The 18,423-nt window shown below is 38.3% G+C and overlaps 3 protein-coding genes across 3 annotated transcripts in view; 2 read left to right on the plus strand and 1 right to left on the minus strand.

Annotated features, from left to right (window-relative positions):
- The first annotated feature begins 3,324 nt into the window (after nt 1-3,324).
- Nucleotides 3,325-4,968, plus strand: LOC106167545 (complement C1q-like protein 2). Its single transcript, XM_013546344.3, has 3 exons — nt 3,325-3,479; nt 3,948-4,022; nt 4,315-4,968. Exons 2-3 carry the CDS (start codon nt 3,959-3,961, stop codon nt 4,770-4,772), a joined length of 522 nt encoding a protein of 173 aa, XP_013401798.2. The 5' UTR covers nt 3,325-3,479; nt 3,948-3,958; the 3' UTR covers nt 4,773-4,968.
- An 819-nt stretch (nt 4,969-5,787) lies between these two features.
- Nucleotides 5,788-7,980, plus strand: LOC106167541 (uncharacterized). Its single transcript, XM_087013280.1, has one exon. It carries the CDS (start codon nt 5,788-5,790, stop codon nt 7,978-7,980), a length of 2,193 nt encoding a protein of 730 aa, XP_086869406.1.
- Nucleotides 7,981-10,275: 2,295 nt separating this feature from the next.
- Nucleotides 10,276-18,423, minus strand: part of LOC106167523 (von Willebrand factor D and EGF domain-containing protein) — a 30,766-nt gene continuing 22,618 nt past the window's right edge. The window contains exons 12-24 of the mRNA XM_087013060.1: nt 18,210-18,273; nt 17,727-17,942; nt 17,212-17,429; nt 15,987-16,281; nt 15,436-15,585; nt 14,933-15,119; nt 14,601-14,791; nt 13,982-14,245; nt 13,582-13,692; nt 12,993-13,103; nt 12,429-12,543; nt 11,951-12,107; nt 10,276-11,439 (exon numbers count right to left, since the gene is read on the minus strand). Coding sequence (XP_086869186.1) covers nt 11,160-11,439; nt 11,951-12,107; nt 12,429-12,543; nt 12,993-13,103; nt 13,582-13,692; nt 13,982-14,245; nt 14,601-14,791; nt 14,933-15,119; nt 15,436-15,585; nt 15,987-16,281; nt 17,212-17,429; nt 17,727-17,942; nt 18,210-18,273 — 2,359 coding nt within the window. The 3' untranslated portion in view covers nt 10,276-11,159. The remainder of the gene's footprint in view (nt 11,440-11,950; nt 12,108-12,428; nt 12,544-12,992; nt 13,104-13,581; nt 13,693-13,981; nt 14,246-14,600; nt 14,792-14,932; nt 15,120-15,435; nt 15,586-15,986; nt 16,282-17,211; nt 17,430-17,726; nt 17,943-18,209; nt 18,274-18,423) is intronic.

Raw genomic sequence — 18,423 nt, forward strand, 5'->3', positions numbered from 1 at the left:
TTCATTCTCACCATGCAACATTTCCTCATTACGTAATTTATTAGAGACTTGTTTTCAATTAAAATATTGTTTGAATTACTCATGCTTGATCCATATCCATCCTTAGTTTGCATGTGTTAAACGCGTGTCAGGAACTTGCAAATCTATTGAGAAATTAACAAATTAAATCGAACTATATGCAACTTTGACAAGTTCCATCTTTTTCTACCACGAAATCAATTTCTACACTTGTTGACCTTAAAGAAATTTAACTAACGCTCAATTACTCCCTATTCTTTTACTCATCTGATGCCATTTTAATAATCATCTGTATTTGGTGAAAGCGTAAGCCATTTACATGTACTTTACAATAAATATATAACATGTAGTCCGTAGAATGTTTTGTGCGGAATTTTATTGACCAGTATATGCTAGCATTTTACTATGTTAAATAGCTTCTAACTTCTTAAATAGCATTACAAAACTTGCGAAGTGCAGTTTTACCTGTATGTTGCTGACTTTTATCGCACATGTCCATAAAAACGGAGATGAAATATCAGGCGGAACACCTGGTAGGAGTTTAATTCCAAACTGGGCATCCACAGTCTTAACTGGAAAGTTATTTCTGTGCTTTTTTTTTCATTTTTGAAACCCAAGCAAACGCTTTAATCTTTGTCGGAATAATGAACCGCATAGTCCGTAAACGAAAAAATTAACTGACGAGTTCAGACTTGCTAGAAGAAACCCAGTGGGTGTTGTCCAGCTTTCAATGACTGCAATGATCTCAAACTGTCCGGCCATATGATCCATGACAGCCAAAACAAGGAATATAAGAGTAACAGGTAACACAGCTAATATATAAAATGTCATCAGTAACATTACCGTTTTTATTATCTGCCTGAAATTATCATTTTTTGAATTGTTCATTGTCAGTCGAATTTCAGCTTGCCTCCTCAAGGACTGAATAAGCTTCACGTATAGAAAAAGCATGAACCCATTTGGTAAAATGTTGAAAATGAGAGGAAACGCCTTGCGGTAAACAAGTTCATGGCTGTTGGTCCATTCCTTTAAACGAACATCCAGGCAGAAGTCACCCGAGCTGTATCCACAAGGAAGAAATCCAACAATTTCAGTGTCAAAAAACTTCGGAAATTGATACATTGTGATCATGGTTAATAACACGTACGTCCTCCATCTCCATTTTGACACCTTTCGAAACTCAATGCTTTTTACAGGTTTGTCAATTGCGAGATAACGATCGAATGCTACAAAAACTAGCAGAAAAACGGAAGAAAGTCTTGCAATTAGCATGATTGGCCAAATATAAACGGTGATCGGCTGCATTGCGACAAAGTACCAGTCAATCCACCCTGAATACACATGCAAAGCAGGTAAATGAACGATAAATATCGCCGTGATTAAATATATATTATCCGTGATTGCTATCCAGGATAGTAAATAATCAGCCGATACATTTGCTCTCTCCTTAAAGAATACAAGGAAAGACAGGGTGTTGCAAATCATTCCAATCAGACCAACGGCCAATGATGCGAATCCTAGAACAACGACGGTGTACAAGTTTAAGGCCGTTCGATGATTGGTGGTGCCATTGACTAGCGTACTGTTCAATGAAAATGCCGTGAAATTCAATTCATCTTTATCGTCAATGAAAGTTGCCATTTTGTTTAAATAGGAAATAAGACGTGAAGCAAACCTGTCTTAACAATAATTGTACTTATGAAGCTGAGCCTTTATATCATGCGATTTGCCCACCGTCTTAACCAATCAGAGACCAGAATAGCAGATACTGTCACAGCTACTAGGATTCCGCCTTGCAATTGAACAAAGCACAGTACTTAAAGGGAGAACAACTCTTCGTATGAAATCTATATTTTACAATAAATACATTGTAAACAACTCATAGAAATATAATGTATTCTATTTTACCACAAAAACGGCAGTTATAGCAATAGATCTGAAATCTGTGCTTTCCATCCGACCACATGACCTCAATAGATGGCTATACTCTGTAACACTCTCTTAAGAGATTATTACGTAAATACAAACTTTTCAGAAAAAAAAACAGGGTCTTACTTTGAATGTAGAAATGGATTCATTAACCATTGGTAAATATGGGAAAATTGCCGTTTACCCCAGGTAAATTCATTTTTTTGGCCAAAATGAACAGTTGTTATCCCCTTAAGTGAAAGAGACTTTCGGAGAAAATGAAAGGAAGAATCCCTGCCTACTACACTTGATAAATGACAGCTTTGTCAACTAGGTGACACAAAATTTACTCGGCCCTTTACGAAACTTGCAATTGATCTCGAAGAAAAGCATAAAACAGTTAAAATATTTTATTTTATTTTATCTGTATTGTTACTGGTCAAACCTTGCTCAATCCTTACGTCAATGCATGGATGGAGCATGTCATTGGAAGTTTAAGCGCTCGATGGTGAGCCGTGCGTGCCTGCTATATCATAGCAAAAAAAAAAAAAAATATATATATATATATATATATATATATATATATATATATATATATATATATATATATATATATATATTGCTGTCGATTTGGCCGGCTTAAATGTCTGTCACGCCTAGTAAAGCTGTTTGGGTATATATATATCTCATATATATATCATATATATATATATCATATATATATATATATATATATATATATCATATGTTTAAATGGGGAACTATAGAGTCAATGATCAAATACTAATAGTCCCTCGATATATATGTTTTGATTTATTGTCGTGAAATATATGAAATGCTTTTCGACAAGTGGACAAAACGTTGCATTGATACCGTTTAGCCTCTAAATGCACCAGATTGGCAATTTGCTTGTTAATATAAACCAATAAATAAATAAATAAATATATATATATATATAATGATTGGCCAAGGTTTGAGGGGATATTACAGATTACAGTAATTACAGTGATAAATTTAGGGACGTACGAGAACAAGAAATAAATCAACTATTATATCATTACTGTATCATTAATTCAACATTTAGAAATAATTTCCTGATTGACAATAACAATTTTCAATTATAAGCGATTGCATAGAGAATTGAGAATCACCGGCACAACCCGGATTTTTCTAAAAAACACCGATCATAAAAGTCCTTGAGCTCTTAGACTGGGTTCCCATACATAGATCGATCCATCTGGATCGATCTTACTCCCTGGGGAGTCTCACTAAATTGCTGTCAACTAACCGGCTTAAATGTCTGCCACGCCTACCGCATCAGCTAGGGGGTAAAGATAATTACCCCCTAACAGCTTTTCTCGGCGTGACAGACATTTAAGCCGGCCAAGTTGACAGCAATTTAGTGAGACTCCCCAGGGAGATAGATCGATCCAAATATCTGTTGGAATGGTCCCTTAGTCGCTTCATTAAATGCTCCTGGCTCAGAGCTGTCACTGACAAGTCAGGTTGATCTGAGGCACTGTGAGGTTTGTACTCGAAGCTACAAGTACAGGGTATGTATTATATAACAAAGGGTAGAAGTGTGTGCGTATTATGAGAACCCAATGGGGTCCATGTATGAGGAGGGGGTTGATTTTTATTTCGTTGAGAAATGAAGAATTGACCGTTTTAAACTGTGCATATGTAGTTTGTGGTGTGTTTGCATTAGGGTCAGAATATTTTTAGATCAAGTTTGTGAATATTGTATCACGTTAAAGTCAAGGGTCAGAAAAGACATGATCTTGCTAAACTTATTCTCTTCTTTTTGGATACAAAATGGAAAACTAGATGATTACATTCGTTCGATTTTACATCAATCTTATTCATTCTGCAAATGTCTCACGGTTTTGAATTGAAATAAGGACAATTTGGGGATTTATGATTATAAGATAGCATTGAAATGAGCACATGCTTGGTTTTGAAGAAAACAAAAATTAAAATGTAAATAAACTCAATCACCTGAGGTAATTCTTCTATTGCAGACAACTATAAAATGAGCTCAAGCGCCGTGTTAGTTGTACTGCTGGTGGCAATGCTGGAAGTGTGTGCGTGCTCTGGTATGTACTACAAGGTTTTGTCACTTTAAATTGTGTAAATCATTAAAACTCTGTTTTAAATAATTACAATTTTAGTTTAGTAACAATTTTTATGCAAAGCGGACAAACTGTAATGGTGACAGAAGAGCAGATGAAACTGCAGCACTGAAGCATTGGTAACGAAGGCCCTATCGGCTATAATAGATTGTAAACTAACATGTAGGCCTACAGCAGTTTTTGTTTATGTACTAAAATTCTGAAATAATATTATGCAGGTTTAGTTGATTCCAATCTCCATTTCCTCTAATACTAGATTTACAGAGATGCACTGCAGCCTACAAACTAGTAGCGTTCTCGGCAGGGAGATCAAACGATCTTGACCAGACGGGGAAAGGGAACGCTGTGGTTGTCTACGACACCGTCTTTCTGAACGATGGCAACGGTTATAATAAAGACACGGGGAAATTCAATTCACCGACCTCAGGGGTCTACGTCTTCCATTACCATAGTCTCAGCCAAAACAACAAGCCCGTATTTGTCAGATTGAACCACAATGGCCAAATAAAGAATACTGGGTACGGTAAACCTTCTACGGGGTTTGCGACAGGCAGTAATACTATTGCTTTGCGGCTGGCAGAGGGAGACGAGGTGTGGATTGATTTAGTTGGCGGCAACGCCCTTCACAACCATCCTGGGGAGTTCCACAGCACGTTCACCGGTTACCAGCTCTATCCAGACAACAGCAGCATTAACACCGTGGCTTTCCATTGACGACCTAACATTTTGATGGAAGAGTCGGAGGTATTCCTCTTCGATATTGTTAACATCAAATATATGATACACGCTGTTTTGCTAACATACATGGTTTTAACAATTGAACAATCTTTGTAATTTTGGTAGTAATGAGCTACATGTAGATTTACTTCCTTGATACTCCGGAAAATAAATTCAGACACTTTAATTTAGATACATTTCGTTGCAGTTGTTGTCATATGTTTAAATGGGGAACTATAGAGTCAATGATCAAATACTAATAGTCCCTCGATATATATGTTTTGATTTATTGTCGTGAAATATATGAAATGCTTTTCGACAAGTGGACAAAACGTTGCATTGATACCGTTTAGCCTCTAAATGCACCAGATTGGCAATTTGCTTGTTAATATAAACCAATAAATAAATAAATAAATAAATAAATAAATAAATAAATGTTCTTGTCAAATATACTGAAAGGCGGCGCTACAGAAATAATTCAAAGAAGCAATATTAATTATCTGAATAATATTTTTTTAGGTTGGTTTATTGCTTCGATATACTTCCAACAAACGTAGTATCATAACATGGCGTTTCCGAAAAAAAAACATCAGACGAGAACGGTTATGTGCAGAATCATAAAGGGTCCTGTAACAGTGACACAACACACACACATACACACACACACACAGGAACACCCGGCACACCGCTGCTGGAAACTAAAATTGATAATTGATAATTTTGATATCAACCTGACTGTGATGTACTGTATATAGATAACTTTATCAAACAATACATCACTAAGTTATTAGCTTGCGCCATGGCCTTGGTATATCATTATAGGGTTGGGGCGTTCTGGCTATGTCCTCATTATTGACAAAATAAACTGATTGTAGACAAATTTGAAGCAGTATAGATAACCTATAAAATGATATATAAAGCGTACGCAACGGTTTTGGCAGCACTACAGCGGGGCAGCCGGCATGTAGGCGCGGGGCACTGTGCCCACTCTGGGCGCTAATCTACTATGGTAATGGCTTCGAAAGAGATGTACAACGTCTTCAGTGAGAACTTTTTAACATGTCATGTGTGTTTTGAAGAATATAAAGACCCGAGAGTGCTTCCCTGTTACCACACGTTCTGCCTGGAATGCATTGCTGACCATGCAGCCAAGAATGGTGTCCAGAACAAGTTCTCCTGTCCCTTGTGTCGCCAAGAGGCCCCCGTACCTCCAGGTGGGTTAGCAACTCTCGTGAAAAACTTCTTCCTTACAAAAGTAACAGACTTCATGAAAGATCTGAAAACCCCAGAGGGGAGACTTTGTGAGTATTGTAAGCATAAAGAGGCCATTTTGCTGTGCCAAGGTTGTCCCAAAACTAACCAATTGTGCGCTACATGCCGTGAATTGCATGACAGCATTCCGGCATTAAATGGACATCACTTTGTACCTTTATCACAATTCGATTTCTCAGTTAACCCATCTAACATCCGTGAACAATTACGTCACGTATTAGATAAAGCTCAATACTGCGACAAACACGACGGCGAGTTGCTAACATTATATTGTGAAGAGGATGACACCGTGGCATGCAGAGATTGTATTTTAGAAACTCACAGTAAACATGACTTTAAAAAAATTGGAGATGTGGTGAAGGGTCAACGGGAGTTAATACAAGAAAAACTGAGATGTCTCCCAAGTGCAAAGCCGTCTCATTATGAAATTGCAGAGAAAGCCATTGTACGAACGGAAGAGAGGCTGACAGAAAATCAGTCAAACGTACTTAGTTTGGTGGATTCTCAAAAATTAGCTATGACGAAGGAGATAATGGAAAACAGTGAAACCATTGAAAGAGAACTAAGCACTTATTACCAACAAGTAGAGAAAGACGTACGTCGACAGATCGACGAGTATTTAACAAGTATGAAACACCATTTGGAAACGTACCAAACAAAAGTACTGTCAGATTATATCGAAATGCAGAAAGTTATAGATGACAAAAGCAACGAAATAACGGCCGAAGTTATGGCACTCACCTCCACGCAGTTGAAGACTTTAGAAGCTGAAAAGGACAAGCAAGAAATTGACAAGATTTCCATCCAGAGCATTCGTGAATTCGCCCAGCAGCTCACAACCAACGGATCTGCCATCGAGGTCATGACCCACTCTAAAAAACTCCAAGCTAGAATCCAGGAGTTGCAGACAGTAGAACCAGTCTTTGATACCAAGATCACCGACGTAACATTAACACCAGGTCTAACAGAAATGGACCGTGTGCTACAGTTTCCTAAAATCCCTGAACCAAAACCGCTGTCCATCAAAACAGGGTCCATCACGGCCAAAACATACCGCGGTCCCTTGGATGCATGTTTTGGAAGTTTGAAACAAGAGGTAGCGCACTGTCCCGAGCTGATGTGTTTTCAGAAGGCAACATGGTTTGGCACTCCAGAGCGGAAATTTTGTTTTAATATTAAGGGCTGGCCACTGTGGGACATCCAGTGTACAGATGACGGGTGTATTTTAGTTGGACATAGTGATGCAGTGTCAGTTTTCTCCAGTGCAGGTAAATGTAAGCGTAAAATCAGTATAGAGGGAGGCGGAAGGCGTATCGCTATAATCAGTAACGATACATTCGTGGTCATATGCCGTGATGAATGCTGTAGACTGTATTCAACATCAGGCCATGTTACCCGGTGTTTTGGTCAGGGTGATATGTCTTACCCCTGGGGAGTCACTGTGGACCGTACAGAGGGTAAGGTGTACGTGTGTGATTGTGGTGCACAGTGCATCTGTGTGTACGACATGACATCTTTTCATCTTGTTAACAGAATTGCTATCCCAATGTGCAGTAAAGACACACTGCGCTGTGCATACCACCACGGCATCAATGCAATCATAGTCAGCGACCGCTTGGCCCACTGTGTGTATGCAGTGACACCCCAGGGTGACGTCATGTTTCAATACGGAGCACGAGGTCAGAGTGGAAGTGGAGACGGACAACTGAGTTATCCACGAGGAGTGTGCGTAGATAAATTTGGACAAATGTTTATAGCTGACCGTGATAATGACAGGGTGGTTGTCCTTGGTCTAGACGGAAAATTTTTACGTAACATTTTGACAAAAAGCGACAACACTGAGCTGCCTTTGTCCGTCTCTATCGCCAGTAACGGGGAGCTTGTTGTTGGATCCGCCAGAGGAAAAGTATCCACGTATAAGTACATCGCTTAGCAATGATATATATATATGTATATATCGCTAACAGATGGCCTTGTCGCCAGGCGTCATTTTAAGTATCTGGAAGTACTGTACAATGCTTACAATGTAAAACTCCTAATTGCTGCATATAAAGTCACCAAAATTGCTGCAGATATTTAAAATGGCACAAAGAACAATAGGATACCAGGTATTCTGTTAAGATCTTTAAACCGATGTAAGACAAGATGTCTTATTTTCGGAGGTACAGTGACAATTGGTGTAATTTAAGGTAATTAGTGAAAGAAAAATCTCAGAAAAATCGATGGCATCCTTTTTAACTACAGTTCTTATTAGCCATTGATTTTTTTCTGATACTAGTTCATGTAATCGAGAAAACCAAGAAATCTAAAATAGCACTCATCATCAACCTGCTGATATGACATTATCAGCAAAATGTGAGTGCTTCAGGGCCGTAGCCTCCAGGGGGAGGGGGGAGGAGGGGGGGCAGCTGCCCCCCCCTGGGATTTGAGGTGCAAAAAAAAAATAATAATAATCGCAAAGGTAAAAAAAATAATTGCAAAGTTGGTATCAATTCTGTGAGAAAATGCATTCATGGCCAGTGCACTAGACAATGATTCAACAATCTGTTTACAAAGGTGTACTGTTTTTAGCCAACTCAGTTCATGCCAAAAAGCTCACCCTCCCTTAGGGAGTTATCCCCCAGGCTGTTATCAAGTTATTGTTTACCCTGACTGTTTGCCCAACAAAGCTGGGAGGGCTTTTTGAGCCTGCAGAGAACAGGTTGTAAGGCCCTTATCAGTATGTGGGATCAGTTTACATGGTGTTTAGCCTGGACATGATGTAAACTGACCCCACAGCCTGAGTCGGCCTGTGCACAATAACAACAATGTGTATGTGTTCACAGCAATGCAACTATTAGATAACTTCAGAAAAGCACAGACTAGACTGAATGGAATCCAGGATTATTTCTTGATCTTTTAGAGTACAGATTATCTTTATTTTGTTGATGATGACGGCTCCATCGAGAAAAAGATCGAGTTCCCAACAGTCAATGTTACACTTTGTCACCAAAAAAGTTAGGTGAGACATTATTTATATACATGTGCCAGTACTCCAGAGATCTATAAATTTTGTAAACTAATGAACTACATTGTAATCTTGAAAAATTTATTTGAACTGTAAAATTTATCTGCTCTTTTTGAGCGTATGAATTATTTGGAATAATTTTACATGTAGGTAGATACAGAGATGGGTCCAGGGGATCCTTATCCCCCCTTTTTTGTCCGAAATTACCTTTTTGTACTGTTTTTGAAAATTTGCCAATTTTGGGGTTAGACGCCTCCTTAATGTGCGGATCGACCTTTCCGGGTGTCATTCAAGCGCTATAGAACTCTCAAAAGAATGAGAAAATGACTGTACTTATGGCAAAATGAACCCACAATTTCTGACTTCTGATTGATCAATAAATAACAGTTAAAATGCACCAGAATGCAGTATTATACATACAGTTTTAAAAAATTTTCCACACTGTGGGAGGGGGACACCCCCTACCAAACCTTCCCCCCTCGGGGGCTTCGCCCCTCGTGTCCGCTTACTGCCCCCCCCCCCCCCCCTGGCATTTTGCTCAGGCTACGGCCCTGCTGCTTTATCTGAAGAAAAATGAAAAATGACCCGATTTTTAAATATAATATTGTGCAAGGTCCATCTTCTGCATTGCATACCTTGGTGTTAGTTCAAGCATGGAGGTGTACATGTGCTTTCATGGTTCAAGACTTCTGTGTGCGATATTTTGTCTAGTTATATAATTGGTATAGAATACGATGGTATTTGCTGTGTGATAAAACTACATACTGACCTCCCTCCTTGATATCTCTTTACTGAGGTCAGCAAAACAACAGATATTGGCCTCGGCTTAAGTCGATAATTGTATTATATTCCGTCGTATCTACTCCAGGCGGAATTTAAGGGTTCGTTCCCAAATGAAACTATCGGTCTACGTAGATCGATGCAACTCCGCCGGGACTCTCGCTGAATGCAATCTGTTTAAGAGATTAACCCGCTTCTTCTCGTTTCCAACATACTCACATTGTCATCAGATTTTCTGTATTCTACCCATAGCCGCTCTGATCCTTAAGTTTTAGCACGAAAATATTCAGATGGTGATTACAATAATCAGCAATAAAAACGCTTTGATGTCTTTTTAGTTTTGTCGTTATTTATTTATTTATTTATTTATTTATTTATTTATTTAATGTTACTCTTTCACTGTCCTGTTGCAGAATGAACTCGAGTACGATGACAAAAGTATTTAGGTTTAAATATTTTATTCAAATTTGTTCAAGCATAGTATGCATGTGCTGAATAAAATTTATCTAATCTTGTGGCCCTTTTGTTGGTACTATAAAACACTTAAAAAGATGAATCAAGCAGATGCGTCTTAAAATGCAGAATTTACGTAACTGATTTGTCCCCACCAAAATATATTTCATGTCTTTTATTTATTTATTTTACTGGATTAGCTACTGGTATAAAGAAGCAACAAAGAAAGGTGTCTCACATATTCACCAAATGCAAAGAAAGGTCGAAGGAATATGATAAGAGATTAGAATAAACAAACCACTTCAGTATATCAATAAAATTAAACTCGCAAAGTCAATTATTTCATTACCATTTCATATTCTTACTTATGCTGTACTCAAAGGCATGTAAGTTACTGTGCATTGCATATGTACACTCGTTTGAATTATTTTCCTAGCCAATATGAGCAACAGATATTAGCAGACGATCATTACAGCACCTGGCGGGAAGTTAAACCTGCACAAACACGTCGACTTAGGATGTTTGACAATGAAAATGCTGGCATGCATGAAATACGATTTTTTTTAACAAAAACTTATTAATACACACTGTATGATGAGCACACACACTCTGTTTTACTTTCTTGAATATTAATTGCTGTATAAAAGTACTAATTAATTGTTCGGCATGATATAACTCCGAATGAAAAGCATTTTCTTTTGCTCAGATTCAGTCTCTTAATAATGAACAATAGACAATTCTAATAAAGTTCACTAATAAAGTGATTTCTGTGCATATAAACGTGTAGAACAACACCAACCTATGCATTCAGTACAAAAAGATAAGGAATGAAATTAAATAGATTTCTTTTTAAATTTATAAAAGACGGCGATTTAACTGACAACTTCGTACTGGTTCGTCTCGTAGTCTGGAGGAGGAATGTACACCGGTGAGCCCCGTCTATTGTCGCGTAAGCCTCGATCCTCTTTCCAAGAATTTACCGCCCCCGGTGTATCCTCTGGCGAGTGGTCGTACATACGGTTGTTGAACTGTGCTGCGAACAACCTGTCGTCCCTCCATAATTGTGAGGGCGGCCTTAGGGCTGAGCGTGGTGGGAGAGGTCGCGGGTATTCAGCAGTCCGAGGAGAATGGGAACTGACTGACGCTTGCTTGCTACAACCGAAAATAGGAAAGTTTGGCGTAGTCAAACGACATTTTATGGCGACAACAATCTCCAGAGCTTATTTATTCCTTGTTGCCTTCTTTCTTGCTTTGAATGAGACTATAAAAGTTTGTGGTACACTGAGATAGAGCATACATAAAAGAACATTGCGTGAATACGTTACCCTTCAACTGCACTTCTAATACATTCATCTATTTATTTATTTATTCCCTCTCATTGTTTAAAATTGATTTTCAAATTGGCGCAGGTCACTGAGATATCCGCTGCCTTTACTACGTCATCGGTAACAGTGAAAAATTATGTTGTTCCAATGAATACGTTTTGTAAGCGTTTCTTGTAAAACAAGAACCATGTGGGAGCAGTGCCTTTGACCGCTTACGCGTGTGAAAAATTACACCCCCATTACAAGGAAATCCAATCTCGAATATGAAAACCACCCGTGGTCGATGAATTCAATATCGATTATCTTAACATTGTGAAGGACATATTCGTGCTGATTACCTTTTCAATCGCTGTATTTTTCTACGGTGGACACAACAAAAGATGCCAAATCCAAAGACGGCAACAATAAAGGCAAGAGAACCCAGCACGGCACCTATTATCCATATAGTCGGGGGCTGAAGGACACCTGGCGGCGAGGTTATTTTGATCTTGCATACTGAGTAGTCAAAGATGAATAATTTCAAAATATTGAACATAATTAAAGCAGTCAATTGAACGTTTAATCAAAACTGGGCATTTTTGGTTTTTAAACCCACAGAACCAATTAATATTCTTAAAAATCACATGCTTAAAACACATTTTAAAAACATTTAAAAACAGATTAAGAAAATCTAAGCAAAGAGGAAAATTTGTGACACGAATTGTGACAAGAATTGTGCCTATAAGTAAACACGTCTTCAATATTGTTTTAATCACCTTCGAACGCGGAAATCAAAGCAGAAATTCGTTAACCAACTCTAAAATATTTTCAATATACCTTCCGTCGCGGTCCACTGATGAACGCTGGCATTAGGATAGCACACTTTGCCACTGTTCTTTGGATCCAGCTGACATAAAGCGTAGCACGTGCCGTCAATGAGACAGAAATCATGCTGAAAATGATGTAATATGGAGAGATATAGAAGTTTGCTGCTCAGGGTAGACTGGCTAACTCCTCACGACTGAAATGCACTGAAGGCGTGCGGGGCATCTGACACGTCAAAATAATGTTTTTTAAAAAATTTTAAAAATTAAAAAAAAAAATGCATTTGACTTTGTCAGACTGTGGAGTACGGGGACGTTTCCCCCCAATGTCAAAATGTGCACCCAAAAATGGAGTCACATTTGACATTTTTTAATTGTCGGGTAATCTATACCTACCTGTGTATGATTTGCAACGTCATTGCTTGCAATATACCATCTTGTGTATAAGACATAGGTATTTAAATGACGTATCATTCTTTCATCGTAATATCAACGAGTTAGTAAAGTATACTGTATATACAATGAAACATATAGGAAATGTGTATATATTATTTAAGTAAAGAAAAATTTCCATTACCTTCACTGACCAGCCATTATCATTGTCAGTTGCAGAACAAAACTGGCAGAAAGAACCCGGGTTGGTTTCACCGTCGTTGTAACACTGCGTGTCTATACTGCATGTAATTGGCTATATATGACGCAAAATAAATAAAACGACGATAGTCATCTGTCTTTCATGCATGGGCTTCATAAATGGGTATTGCAAAATTGTTTTTTAGATAAAACAGCACATTATTTTACATTTTTGCAAATGAATTATACTGTTTTAATTTATCATTGTGTTAAATCGTTGTATAAAAGTACTTTTTTACGATTAGAAATATATGTGCCTCCTACAATGGACTGCCTCTACGATGAAACAGAGACAAACGAAGATACCACCAAGGAATCGCATACAGTAGTTGCAAAGTAAACTGAAGTAGACTACAACAAAAAGGTTATTGAAAATACGAGGTGCAAGTCTCATCCATCTACGCTTGCAAACCAAGGCTCCAATTTGGAATTCTGCAGAATTCTTGCACGTTTGCGCTTCCCGTGTTCATGACTTTGAATTATCACTTGAATAAAAAAAAGATCGCTTATAAGTACTTTTGGCAAGAACCTACTTTGCGGAACCAAGTGGAGTTGCTGTAGGTGGTGTTGCAGGTGCGACATCTATCGTCGACATTTTCCTCCCCGTCGGCGTAACAACTACAGTCGATGGTGCATGCATCGCTCTGCAAGATACAGACGGCAGATTTGAATTCTTAATTCAGTACATATTTATCAGAACAGTTGAAAGATTTATGTCTGCTACGTAACATGCAATTAAATGAAAGCATATACAGTGTACATATCAAAATATATACATTAAAAATCGCAAAATATGAGATGACCTGCATCTTTGAAATTGGACAAATAGACTTGCCTAAGACTTTAATTTATGTCTTAATTATCATGGAGCTATATGCTGTGCTCTGCGTGCACAAAGATGTTCAGCGCACTGTATACACGACTTAGGCCTACCTTCAACCGGCAGCTGTTTGGGTCATTATTTCTACAAGAGACACACTTGTCATCAAAGGTTATCAGGTATGTAGCATTGCTAAACTGTGCTTTGTTGTTGCTGACGCTTATGCCATAACGGTAGATTGGAGGTCCAGTACACTCAGCGCTACGTTTATGGTGCCTTGGTCTAGGAAGAGGGCAGATAACTTCTTGAAAGTGAACGAATTCTGCAGCCATGAGTTCCACGTTTGCCGCGCTACTCTGAGGCTTTCCTGCCGTCACCTGAGAGGGATATAAGATTAAGATACGTTCTTACTCTGTTTGTTACTGAATTCAAAGTATAAGCTGACAAGTCCTTTTTACGTGTAATTTCTCTCACCTTCAACTTCTTTCCTCATCAAGAATAATAAATTAATAAATTAACTCCATTTTTTTGTATATTTTGTTATTATAATTGCATAATAAAGATGTATTGAAAATAAATGGTTCAGTTAGAGTTTGAAATATTAAGGATGTTTGTTTATATCGATGTTGCTCATTGTCCTCATTTTATCATTAATAGACTATATGCATGTCATATATTTGTATTTGAACAATATTTCTGATCCAACTAAGACATTGTCATTCTCAACATCACCTCCTGAATTTCCACTTTACATGTTAAGTTTTTATTGTCGAGGAAGGTGCCACCGTAGACGGGTGACCTTGCACATGGCCTTGACCTAGTTTTACACAGACCGTCGCCCGGGAGGTAATAAATGGTTGGCACGGCGGATGTATCAATAGAACAATCTGCGCCAGCAAACGTGTCGTCGCAGCTACACGTGCCTGTAATGAAGATCAAGATATTAATTAACATATTAAAGGCACAGTGCCATAAAGTAATTTCTCTCTTTTTTCTTCAATTGTTAATTTTTTGTTCACACACACACACACACACACACACACACACACACACACAGTACGGACCGTTGATGCATTGGCCATTTCCACTGCATTCATTTGGACATTGCACTGCCTCCATTTCCTCGGGAAGGGAAACTTTACCAGTCTCGTTGTTAGTCACCCAAATTGATGAGTTTTTCTCTAGTTCTCCTAGACATGAACTCTTAATAGCCTGAAGTGCTGCAGGTGCCCATTCAGTGCTACCAGTTAGCTAGATATAAAAGGTAATCGGTATATGTATGTTGTGAACTTAAAAAAAAACTGGTTAATTTTTGTTTTGAATGTACATTATGAGCAGTTAAAGGTATTAGATACACTTCGCCTCTTGTATATTTTGTATACTTCAAATTCCAAATGGTACTGAATTCATTGTAGAAAGAACAAAAACACATGCAGAAAATTAAACCATGTCTGAAATAAGAGAAGCAACCAAAAGATATACGTTATTCCAATGCAACATGTACGGATTTTCGTGCAAGCACTCTCGTGTCTGTTGTGTGTGTACGAATGAACATATATAGGCTTACATATATGTCTTCTATGCAGCCTTTGATGGGATCCTCCGTGTTGGCACCAGGTACCGACTTGCAGGACTTGCCAGTGCTTGTGTTGGCCATGAAGGTTTCACAAAACTGAGCTGCGGTGGCATTTGTCCAGTTATTCTTCCACGATGGTTCCTATGCAAAAGCAATTTGCAATAATGATTTTTGTATAGTTTGAAAGGTGAAGATATTCACTGCAATATTTGAACATTGTCCAAAAAGATGGATATTGTGCGTACACCTGTAGAGATTTGTGGGAAAAATGCTTATCCTCTATAAAATTGCAACAAGCTCTGTGTAAAAAACAAGACCTTTCATGCTGTCTTGTTCTAAAAACTAATCTTCTGCGTGTCATCTCTAAATAGTATGTACGATTTCCTATATGCGGGGACATATGAAAAGGGACAAATAACACTTAAATATTTCACCATCACAGATGCATTTGAATTGTTCTGTGGATCAAAACAGAAAGATAATTTACTCATGCAAATGCATGGCGTGCAAACACCCATTGCTGTAACAAATCTAACATTTACCGGCACTGTATGATAAATGTCGTATTCAAAAACCCGAGTTTCCAAAACATCATCATTGCCTTGACCGGATTCTTCGGCGGCCCTACGGCGCCGACATTTCTGATGCTCTCTAGAGGAGAAGTTGTCATCTCCTGGACACTTGACAATATTTTCTGCGTAACCACACTGCACGATCGAATTGGCGTCATTGGTTTCTGCAGAACATCGGCAATAGTTAGACCGTGATGTTGACCGCTTTGAGAATTGTAGCTGGGAGGCAGGAGGTCCGTTATAGATTGAATACTGCGGCTGAACCCTAAATGTATAAAATAGCAAGGTGTGGATTCGATTCAGGGCTCCGCACCCTGAGCCTCAGAGATAACTTGGCACTAACCTCTTCACTATAGCCTTCATCGTGTCAAATTACCTCTGACCACATTCGATTGCCCGCGCCGCCTGCAAATCAAATTTAAAGCCCGCCCTCAATGACTCATTGAACGTTCTAGCCAATGAACGCGAACGAGTCAAAGCGCGCTTTGTTCAAATCCGGACCAATCAAAGATAAGGCTGAATATCAGGGACTTGCCGTAACCTGTGGGCAGCACGCAAAATACATCATCCCTCAGTAGATAATGATGCAGGGCCTCAAACTGCTCTGGTTTCAATTCCGATATACTCATAATTTGCAAAGAATCAAGAGATAACTTAACACATTCTTTTACGTAGTCACTTAGTAGACGCCATGCTTTCTTTTGTGTACGGTTATGCAGACGCAACGAAATACAAGTTTCTCATTGGACATAATTCTGGATTTTCAACCAATCAGCGTTTTCACTTTGGTGAAAAATTTTGAAACATGGATTCGATTGGCTTATATAAACTAAGTCAAACTATTTTCGTCAGAGGTAACTTGACACGATGAAGATAGGCTATAGTGAAGAGGTAAGTGTCAAGTTCAACGAAGCTCAGGGTGGGGCTCCGTTAACTTGAAAGCATCGCGAATTGCGAATCACCTTTCATTTCGGGGCTATTAGGGCCTGTATAGTAAGTTATGGAATAGAGACGCTGGCACTCGGTCGCAATTCGCGATGCTTTCGAGTTACGGAGCCCAGGTGTTCTGCTTTGTGTGTGTGTGTGTGTGTGTGTGTGTGTGTTATTTTTTCAAGCCATGGTCTTTTTAGCAAACGTGTTTTAATAAATAACAATCAAGAAAATCATAAAAAAAATATATATATATTGACAATACCTCCAGGACATTGCAAAATCCTTTGGATTACGAGAAACGGGTTCAGTACGTCCGTCTCTAGTCAGGAAGTCGTCGCTCTTGTCATGGTTTAGGGTTCCACACAATCCAACTGTTCTGTTAAAATCCTTAGCTCCAGGATGAATCTGAACATTCATGAAGTCGTCGTGTCCATATCGATAGACCATTATGTCAACATAGCCTCCAGTGGGTAAGTAAACCTTGAAAATAATATTTCAGTGAGAAGTTCCTAACAATCTGTCTGGACAATTATGAGATTTTTAAAGAAATGTACTCTTTTGTCTCTACTGCTCAGTTAATCATTATAAAATCAGCATATCTATTTGTTAATATGACATTGATGTTTGTGTCTCTGGCTTATAAGTTCATTGAAAAAATAATGATTGTTTCAGACTTTTTCAAAGAAGCTAATAATGTAAAAAATTCACTGAAAAGTGAAATTTCGATTTAACTGATACCATCCAATGATTGGACTTGTTCAACATAGGCAACAATACCTTAAAATGCTTTCCACCGTTTAAAGACTCCACCCTCAGTTGCCCGTCCTCGCACCCAACGAGTCCAACTCGCATTGGTCTCTTGGCTGTGATTTGCTCCAGTCCCGTGCCAGGTTTACATGTGTCCACTATGAAGACGTCTCCCCCGGACATCACGCCCACAGCACAATTACAGTATGCGTAGCCGCCATTGCAAGGTTTGAAAAAAGCATGTACCTAAAACATTACAATTTGAAGAAGAAATCAACGGTTCGTGCTACGTTTTTCATGAAGGATCTAAGAGGAGATATTATCGCACGAGAACTCTTTTAATTTGTGTCCATTTTATACCTTTGAATGAAACCCTGATTCTGCCAGAGCCTTTTTGGGATGTTCTAATACTTCAAAGTATTAACACAAATTCAAAGAAAGAGTTTTAAAATACGACATGTGGAGTTTGACAAATGACAGAATTGGTGAATGAAAACAAACATAATATTTTACCTGAACTGGTAATGTGGTATGTTTATACAAAACAAATTCACCTCCGTACTGGCATTCGTAGTTGCTATAATGTCAAAAATATATTTGAACAGATTATTGATACAATATGGATATATTGTTTCAACATGGATCTATAAATTAATAATAAAAGCATCGTGGAGACCTTGATTTGTGTGCGAGTGAGGGAGTAGTTGTGTTGTAATTTATCTAATCA

The sequence above is a fragment of the Lingula anatina genome, chromosome 5, assembly GCF_051362555.1.
Source record: "Lingula anatina isolate TDL-2025a chromosome 5, LinAna3.0, whole genome shotgun sequence".
Taxonomy (NCBI): domain Eukaryota; kingdom Metazoa; phylum Brachiopoda; class Lingulata; order Lingulida; family Lingulidae; genus Lingula; species Lingula anatina.

Bases quoted from the DNA above. Each gene is read 5' to 3' on its own strand.
- LOC106167545 (XM_013546344.3), top strand. From the start codon at position 3,959: ATGAGCTCAAGCGCCGTGTTAGTTGTACTGCTGGTGGCAATGCTGGAA. The intron at 4,023-4,314 runs GTATGTACTACA...CTCTAATACTAG, and splicing joins GGAAGTGTGTGCGTGCTCTG to ATTTACAGAGATGCACTGCA.
- LOC106167541 (XM_087013280.1), top strand. From the start codon at position 5,788: ATGGCTTCGAAAGAGATGTACAACGTCTTCAGTGAGAACTTTTTAACA.